This window comes from Sceloporus occidentalis, unplaced genomic scaffold, assembly GCF_023333645.1.
Source record: "Sceloporus occidentalis isolate IW3139 unplaced genomic scaffold, rSceOcc1.0.p SCAF_182, whole genome shotgun sequence".
Classification (NCBI taxonomy): Eukaryota; Metazoa; Chordata; class Lepidosauria; order Squamata; family Phrynosomatidae; genus Sceloporus; species Sceloporus occidentalis.
In genome coordinates, this window is record NW_028317162.1 from 239,156 (window position 1) to 248,642 (window position 9,487).

General features: G+C 38.3%; 1 protein-coding gene across 1 annotated transcript; it reads left to right on the forward strand.

Moving 5' to 3' along the window:
- LOC149278715 (fascin-2-like) lies at positions 1–8,449 on the forward strand. The gene is made up of 5 exons (XM_089501795.1): positions 1–826; positions 5,186–5,342; positions 6,794–6,915; positions 7,469–7,636; positions 8,244–8,449. The coding sequence occupies exons 1-5, from the start codon at positions 1–3 to the stop codon at positions 8,447–8,449; spliced, it is 1,479 nt and encodes a 492-aa protein (XP_089357921.1).
- The last annotated feature ends 1,038 nt before the right edge of the window (positions 8,450–9,487 follow it).

Here is a 9,487-nt window from a genome sequence, read left to right on the forward strand (position 1 = left end):
ATGCCAACCAATGGGATACACCAGATCCTTAAGATCCAGTTTGGCTTAATAAACTGTGATAACAAATATTTGACAGCGGAAGCCTTTGGCTTCAAGGTTTATGCATCCGCTCCAAGCTTGAAAAAGAAGCAGATCTGGACTTTAGAACAAGATGAGATAGATAGTTCAGTGGTCTATCTCAAAAGCCACCACCTTTCAAGGTACTTGTCTGCTGACAAAGATGGTAATGTATCATGCGAGGCTGAGAAACCGGATAAAGATTGCCGGTTCTCCATAACTGCTCAGTCGGATGGGAGGTGGGCCCTCCAGTCCGATCCCCATAAACGATTCTTTGGGGGTTCAGAGGACAAATTGTCATGTTTTGCACAAACAATCACAGAGTCAGAGCTTTGGGCTGTACATCTTGCCATCCACCCTCAAGCTAACCTACTAAGTGTCAGCAGAAGGAGATACGCACACTTGAGTCCTCAGGAGGATGAAATCTCCACAGACAGTAACATACCATGGGGCGTGGACTCCCTTATTACTTTAGTCTTTCAGGACAAAAAATACTGCTTGAAGACTTGTGACAACAGGTACTTAAGGAACGATGGGAAGCTGGTTAAAGATCCTGATGATGGGACAGGCTATACTCTGGAGTTCAAGGCAGGAAAGTTGGCCTTCAAAGACTGCACTGGGAAGTACTTGACACCTATGGGTCCTACAGGTACCCTGAAATCAGGGCGGAGTTCTAAACCTGGCAAGGATGAACTTTTTGATCTGGAGGAAAGTCACCCACAGGTTGTCTTTATGGCATCCAATAGAAGATATATCTCTATCAGACAAGGTAAAAAAAATCACTTGTCAATGTCATTCATTAACAAATAGGTTGTAAAAATTGTAGCATTTGTGATGAATCAACCCATATAAGAATAAAACATCTGCTATAACTGTTTCCTATCAAATACCCTTAACCATCAGGATGGGTTAAGAAACAATGATGTATATAATGTATAAATAGTCTGCTATATCTAACACTTCTTTACACACCTAACAGCCTTTTGATCATCCATTATATATAATTTAGCAGCATCACTACATAGGACTGAAATAATTCGGATTATAACAGCCCAGGAACATAAATTATGTGACAGCAGATAAATATTGGGAGCTTCACACATAACCCATGCATTTTTAAATCCTTTCATTAATTTTATCTACTTATTTATTACTTGGGGACTTATTATTATTTTTTTCACCTGGGGGTCATGTGCTAAAATGTTTTATGTTCTATTGATGGTGTGGAGTGGAGTTTCAGTAATGGCTCACTGCCAGAAATAATACCTACTTTCTGAAAATACTTTGTGTGCATAACATTACATAAGGCGTGTAAACTGTGATATTGTGATATATCGACACCGCTGCCTTAATATGAGAAGAAACCATTGGACTCTTATAAAGAACAAGACGTTGAATTCATAAAGTTATCAATATGTTTTCTTTCTCTCGAAGATGAGATTATATTTAACATGAAAATGAGTAATAGCCTCATGGCAATTGCCCACCCAATACTGGGGACCGACAAATAGTCTTCAGATGTGCTGTCTGGCAACAACAGAGGGCTGTGGAAACCCAATACCTTCCCTGAAATGTTTTAATTTTAGGGTGTGAACAAAAAACATCTACCGACCTACAGAAACCTCTATTACTGGAGTTAAAGTTCCCTAGGTTATAACACATTAGTGCTTCTCCCTTTGTAAGATAAAATAAAAACTGAGTTTATTTATTTCTCCTGCAGCACACTAAATGCTAAATTCTTAGCATTGGGATCTTCTGTGTCACCTTCTCCCATCTACAACGTAGGATAATGCTTTTAGACTGTGTAGGGAGAAACACATCCATCAATTATTTAAGCTCATGTATGACTACTGGCCAGGCTACAGGGTTGGGCTTTCCAGTTGCCCCCAATGTCAAAAGACATTCTAAGGACCTAAAGACTACCTAGCCTGGCATCCAAGTGTGTTATAGTATTACTGGGAGGTTCCTGCAGACCTCAGAAGAAGGCCATGTACCGTGACTAGCAGATTCTTCCAGAGTGGAAAGATTCCATTCAGAGTTTTGGGTTTTTTGTCTTTTTCTAATTTGCATGTAACCACACAACTGTGCTTAATTAACCACTGCAGTGCAGCATTCTAACTACCTTTTCCATTACGGCCCTCCAAGATGTGCTTGGACATCCTTGCTGCAGAAATACTTTGACCAGCAACAAGTTGTCAAGTCTCAGGAAATTTCTTTTCTGATAAATCCAGTAATTTGTTTTAATAATATAGTTATATCTCAGAGAGGTTCAAATCTATTTGTGTTGTCTGGGCAGCAAAGAAATATCTTGGCACAGCGATAAGGACAGTGAGGCACTGCCACTGGGCCGATCTCACATTAGGGAATTAATGGGTGATTGCTTTGGTATTTAGGCCAGAGGATAATTGTTCACATCAAGAGCCTCCCAGTACCAAGGAACAGACTTATCAGCCTGTGAAACATTACTTGTTAACAGAGCAACAGAGAGACCCTGGTTTCAGCTCTTATCAATAATAACTCAAGAGCTACTACAGGAGTTAACACCACTGTACTTGTAGCGTTGACAGCCCCATATATGCTTTGTGGTATTAACTGGACATCATTGGCGCTTAAAAGGAACTGTCACTGTCATGATTACCCCCGATCCTCATTCATATTCCCATACATCATACTAGTCACATGTTAATAGCATTTACAATTATTTTTTTCTTGTTGCTGCATCACATGCTTTATCCTAAAATATTTGCTGTTATAGCTTTACAAACATGTCTACAAACAAACTCTAGTGCTAGTTGCTCAGACGCAGTTCGCAAGAAACAATCCAGAGAGAGGCTCAATTTACTAAGTAGACTGATAGCAAAGAAAATTAAGGAAAATCTGCATGACGTGTCCTGTTATGGCTTTCTATTATTAATAAATACTAAACCATATAATATTTCTACCTTGACTAGAAACAATGTTGTTCAAATGTATAAAAAAGGATGCAATGCTTGTCCAAGTACTACTGTGAGTACCACCTTAATATCCTTTTAATTTCTGAGTTTGCATTATGTGTTATGTACAACTAAAGATCTTCTCTTCCATAAATACTTTCTTTCACATTCTGATTCTATTATTAAACAAAATAATTTTTCAGAGTTTAGAATACTAACCCAAATGCTATTGGATACTGCATTAAAAATAATAAGCTTATCCTGGGAAATACATGATCAATAAATCTATTGATCATTTGCTTATTTCCTAAAACTATTATTTTTCTAATAACTGATAAACAAAAGCAAAAGACAGGCTCATAGTTATGTGAGTCTCATTATGACGATATAACACAGCTGGGTGGGCTGCACACAAGGTGAGCCAGACAGTGGGGCTGGCTCGCCAAAATACAGTCATTTTATAAAAACACGAGGTGCTTCCAAACAGATTGAACATGGCTTCAAAAATCTTTATTCACATTGACTATTTACTGACTATTTTTTAAACCGATAATTTCTCTATGTATTAAACATAAAACACTCATTTTTTACTCTTTCTTCATTTTCTGCACATTATAGTTTTGGAAGAAAACTAATGTCTATGTTTAGAAGAAAGTATTATCTGCCTGGGCTCTCCAAAAGCCCAGCAAAAGCGTTCACACCATTCTGCTGAGCCTAACGCAAAGCTGCTTATGCATAATGAAGGCTAACAGTCAAGATTAAAATAGGGTGAGGGTCGCAAATGCTGGAACAGCCAGCCAGATGGAAATAACAGCAATCAGATTAACAGGCTCAATTAGAGGCAATTGTTGAGGGAATTTGCAGATTTAGAGGGTTGGGCAAAGGAGCTGCAGTTGGCATCCTCACACCAGGCAATGGGGGTGGAATAAATAATTTGGAGAGGGCTGTTAGACAGAGGCCATGCCATATCACAAGGGGATTTCATATTGTCCATGTTATAAATTACCATTAGATCATTTGAAATTCATTTAAGGTTTGCTTGTTTAAAGTTATTGGCGTTTGCACCTCAAGACAGCATGGAGACAGGGTGGGAGTTATTTATGTCCTTGGCTTATAGAAAATATGTTCTAAATGGTTCTTTACGTTACCCGTACCAACAGGCAGCAAGTTATTGTTTATTTAACTAGCTTACTATGACTTTTAACAAGGTACCTGGTTAATGTTTATGAAACCTTTTTAGTACTGAAGTTGTGTTTAGTATCCATATTTGGGGCTGTTGGCCTTCCATATCAAGTTATTATGCCTATCTTTGTAGGTGGAATCTAGGAAATATTGAATGCAGTCAACCATATATGAAATATACAGGGGACTCAGCCTACACACTGTATGAATACTGAAACACAGGCACCCTTTAGATCCATTTGTAAAGGATTCCAGACGGTGACATCACTTCATTACATGCTCGAACCACATAACATGATGTCATGCACAAAAACTGTAACCGTGTTCTCAAACAGAGGACACGTCAGGGAAACATCCTCTTTTTAATATTAGGTGAATGGCTAACGCAGGATCAAGAAAGATGAAGTTTCAAACAGCGGTGATCCATAAAGAAACTACAGTATTTACTGAAAGAACACATTTGAAAAGAGGGAAGAAACAGAAAATAAGTCCCATTCAGAACAAATAAGAACCTGAAAAGCAAGTGATTGAACCTATGAAAGGGTATTTTCAAAATCTGATACAACTCAGATCTAACCAACCCCAAAATGACTCAAGGAAATATGGATCCTAAACGGTTAATGTGGACATCCTTTTTTAGAATCATATTCTATGTTATGTTGTTTTTCCCCATAGGTTTGTAAAGAGCTTGTTATTATGTGATTCTGTGTCTATTTTATCTGTTCCAAAATATATAGATTGAGCTTATATTATGCTTGAGATCCATGGTCAGAATTTAACTCAGACCCAGACTTTCTACAGTATTGTTTATAGCATTTTAAGAATAGTTATAAACTGAGATATTATTATATGGGTGAAATGGAGAAACCTGTAATGCAAGTAATATATAAATAAATATTAAACATTTGCGTTTATAGGTAAAATTTAATCTATACTACAATAAGAACTGTGTTTAAAGGTATATAAAATAACTTTTAAAAAATCATCTTAAGTATCTCTTTTCCAACTTCCAGGTGTAAACGTCTCAGCCAACCAAGATGAGGAGACAGATTTTGAAACCTTTCAAATGCAAATTAATAGAGAAACCAAGAGGTGTAGTTTTCATACCAATGCTGGAAAGTACTGGACCCTGGTGAGCCATGGTGGGATCCAGTCAACTGCCACTGAAATGTAAGGACCACATTTTCACATACTTAAAAAGAGATGAGGAAGGAGGCTATAAACTAATTTAAGAATATTAATGCTACTGCTATACCATTATACATTAATTTCTTGCTAGCAACAGCCATGCAATGTAGAACTCCGTACATATTCCACCTATGACCCAAAAATGATTTACTATATAGTATAGTATAACAATCTCCGAGAGTGGCACCTGCATCCGGTGAAAATATGAAAGTCACACTTATGCCATTTGCCTGGCTCATGAATAGTCCACAAATGCACTCAAGAAAAACGTGTTTGTCCTGTAGTAGTGGTACCCTTAAAAAGTAGAGGTTACGTTCAAAGGGAATATACACCTGACTCTCTTATGCTGTGGTTAACAGTTCAGATCAAATAATAATTCAGTATGGACTGTAAACTCTAAATTGGCAGTAAAGAAACAACTCTACTAGATGCTGCCATCAAGCCACCACTTCAGTGCACCATGTGTTTGGAGGGTTGGAGAGATTTAATGCTATCTAATTTCCTATACATGAGCTGTCACTCTGCTCTTAAATATAGGAAATTAACTAAAAGCCCTACTTAATGTTGGTCACTGGGTGATAAGGACCCATGACTTCTGGTTGACTGAATTATTCTATGGAAAAACGGCAATTCCAATATGGGCCATTTGCCCTTGTTTCTCACCCATCACAATAAATCAAACAACGTCTAGAATGAAAGCTGAAAAACAATGCAGACATACTGCAGGCTTTCCAAGAAGTAACCGAGGACCTTGGAAAAAGCCAACACCAATACAAGAGCTATACTTCATATATTGCCGTCTGAATCAATCAAGGGATGTTCAATAAATCATCCATGTCCTTGATGGTTGAGCAAGTCTGCAGCCAAGAAGCTCTGTGACCGTGGGGTAGTGAAATGATTCCTATCAGTTTTAATACCCACATTTCAACCAAATCTGTTTATTAAATTATAATTTAAGTTGCATGTACGTAAGACTAAGTAAGTAAGTAAGAATATACAGAGCTGGCGTTTACAAGTTTTCTTTACAGAAATTTAATGTAAAGGTCTAATTGTGACAAGAAATGGCATGTATTTTTTGAGGCATCTTACCAGCCACACCATGGAGGGCAAGTAAGACCATCTTAATTTTTAATGAACAGGATCGACAGAATTATTCTACAGTTGAAAAATACCAGGAGTTTAATGTTCACACAGCAGGTTCAGGAGAAATGGATCCAGTCAGTTGTTCAAGTCAAAGAGCAAAGGACCAAACAACTTGGTCTTAAAAGCTTGCAATCAAACTCTCAGTTAACCAATAAATAGTATGATTAAAATCACCACTTGGGAAACCTCAATATTAAATGAATTTCCCCCGATAAAGCTAGAGACGTTTCCAGTGGGCAAGAAGTGAATTAACTGAGATTAAAACATGGATTATTTTCATGTCTTGACAGTTCTGCCAACACAATGTTTGATATTGAATGGCGAGGCAGGAAAGTTGCACTGAAAGCCAGCAATGGAAAATACATCTGTACAAAGAAGAACGGGCAGCTGGCAGCTGTCTCAGACACAGTTGGTAAGTCATGATGGAAGGGGTAAGAGGACAAAGCCTGGTGTTCCAGCTGCTGTGCACCATAACAAACTGTGATTGTTATATTTTACATAAGTAGAAAGATGGTCATGAACTTGTTCTACCTGACGCTCTTCTGTACCGTACCATATATCAGGAATAGCAGCTATAGGCTTGAGGTCATCAGTCAGTGTGGTCTGGCTTGACAAGAAGGTAAGAGTGCAGGCCATGCAAATTAAAACGACTTCCTTTCATTCCATTTCAGGAATATAATCTATTTGCATTTGTTTGCCGGTGCACAACAGAATCTTGGCTAAGATAGGATGCAAATATAACACAATAAAATCTAGAGCTGATCTGTCACTCTGTGAAAGATAATATGGGGTTTAATATTTGCTACTCTGCACAGTCAGGATTGGTTTATGACAGATAGTCCTATTGCCGGGTTAAATAAACCAAACATAAGGGAGTAAGAAAACACAATACAAATATGGTAGATAACATTTATGCCAAGGCAATTACTCGAATAATCTATGTTATTTTTCCTCTATTTCTGCAGGTGAAGATGAGGAATTCATGCTGAAGCTGATTAACAGGCCAATACTGGTCCTACGTGGGGATCTGGGGTTCGTTTGCTATCACAAAACATCTAACACACTTGATGCAAACCGTTCATCATATGATGTTTTCCAGATTGTCTTTAACAATGGAGCCTACCAAATCAAAGGTCAGGTACAAAAAAATGTAATAGAGCTTAATTAAAATGTCAAGGGTATTTTTTTAAAATCAACTTTGGACAACAAGCAGAATTTAAACCATTCTTGCACTAGTGGGGACAAGATGTCTATTCTTGCAGGGGTAGGACTTCATAAAAGCCACTGGGTTCAGCAACATAGCTGCCACACCTCTTTATATCGTTGACACGCTCTTTCCACCCATGGCCCATGAATTCCTTTTACTCATCCTTGTTCTTCTGTTGAAGTCCTGTAATGAATGTAGTTAAGCTCCATGAGACAATCAAGTTTCCAATTTAGGGAATGCAAATGTTTCCAGCTGAGGCAGGTAAATTTTCAGCCTCTGTATGAGCTGAACCAGATTTTGAGTGGTTACCTTCAGTGGTGGTACCTATCCTTATAGACACATACATGCCAGAAGACAGAAGGGGATTTTTAGATGGGTTAGCTGTAGCACATGCTTCTCCAGGCCTGATGAGCTAGGCTGAGCTAAGCACTGGAGCTTGCCCAGCGATACTGAAACCTGTATTGCCCCTACGCATACATAGGATTATGAACTACTTAGATCCATCAATAAATTGTTCTCTTCTCCGTTTTCAGGTCAGGCTGGCAAATTCTGGTATATCTCCAGCAATGGCACCATTTGCACTGATGGAGATATGTCGGAGGACTTCTTCTTTGAATTCCGAGAACACAATCGTGTAGCAATCAAGGGCAAGAATGGCAAATACCTGCGTGGCGACCAGGCTGGCACCCTGAAGGCAGATGCAGAATCTGTAAATATCGCAACCCTCTGGGAGTACTGATGTACATACAGCACCTCTTAGGTTTAGAGGACACTAGATAAACGTCTTGGTGGCAACCAGTCAGAATGAGTCAGAGAGAGGTTTTCCAGAAACCATCGTAAAGGACAGCGACACAGTTGAACCTGAGCATTATACTTCTCTAACGGTTCACAGCTTTGTTCTGATTGTAAGTTGTGGATATAGTGACGCTCTCAAAACACTGGTCCCCTTAAGGCATGTAATTAACTATCTGATAATACAATTTATAGTATAGATTAAGATTATCTATATTAGTTTTGTTACCTTCTTTGACTGTGCTCTTTGTGTACAGTCAAAATGACTGTAGAAGTGTATCTTCTGCGGTATACACTGTTAAAATATGTAACGAGTGTACTGTGTAATTAATAGTTACATTACTGGGGCAGCTTATTACTAGGGTAAATCTGATCACTCACTAATGCAGGAAAGGCCTGTCCATAAAATTTGTACATGCAAACCACACAAAGTTGTCCAAATAGGTGATGGGCTTCAGAAGGCTTCTAGGTGCAAACTGACACCCCATCCGGCTAGATGTTTTTTTTATCATTTGTAAATGAGGTGCTGCTGCATTCACACAAAACAGTAATAAAGATTTATTTGGCAACTCCATAACAGGTTTATTTGATTTGACCTCAGTTTCACGACTCATGAAAAACTCAAGAAACATGACTAGAATGTGTATTCACTTTTTCTCTTGGCATTAATAGTCATCTAACTTGCTGAGTCAACTTTACCAAGCTTGGGTGCTGAATACATGTGTTTCTCAGAGTGTGTAATGTTCCATTCAGAGCTCTCCCACTGAGTCCCCGGTGATTTAAAGTCTGGACAACTCAACAGAGATACTTGTATGGGTTAGGTTAACTTTTCCTGCCTAATAGGTTTCTAGTATTTTACTCCTCATTTCAGTTATTTGCTAAGTTCACATTTGTTGCCTATTTTTCTATTTGCCTGCAGAGATAAAACGTACTTAAATTCCCCATACGAGCCATATCCCTGCCAAAATTGTCAGGTTTCTGAAGA

Coding starts and splice junctions, on each gene's coding strand:
- LOC149278715 (XM_089501795.1), top strand. CDS start 1: ATGCCAACCAATGGGATACACCAGATCCTTAAGATCCAGTTTGGCTTA. Junction 827..5,185: donor ATATATCTCTATCAGACAAG/GTAAAAAAAATC, acceptor TCCAACTTCCAG/GTGTAAACGTCTCAGCCAAC. Junction 5,343..6,793: donor CAGTCAACTGCCACTGAAAT/GTAAGGACCACA, acceptor ATGTCTTGACAG/TTCTGCCAACACAATGTTTG.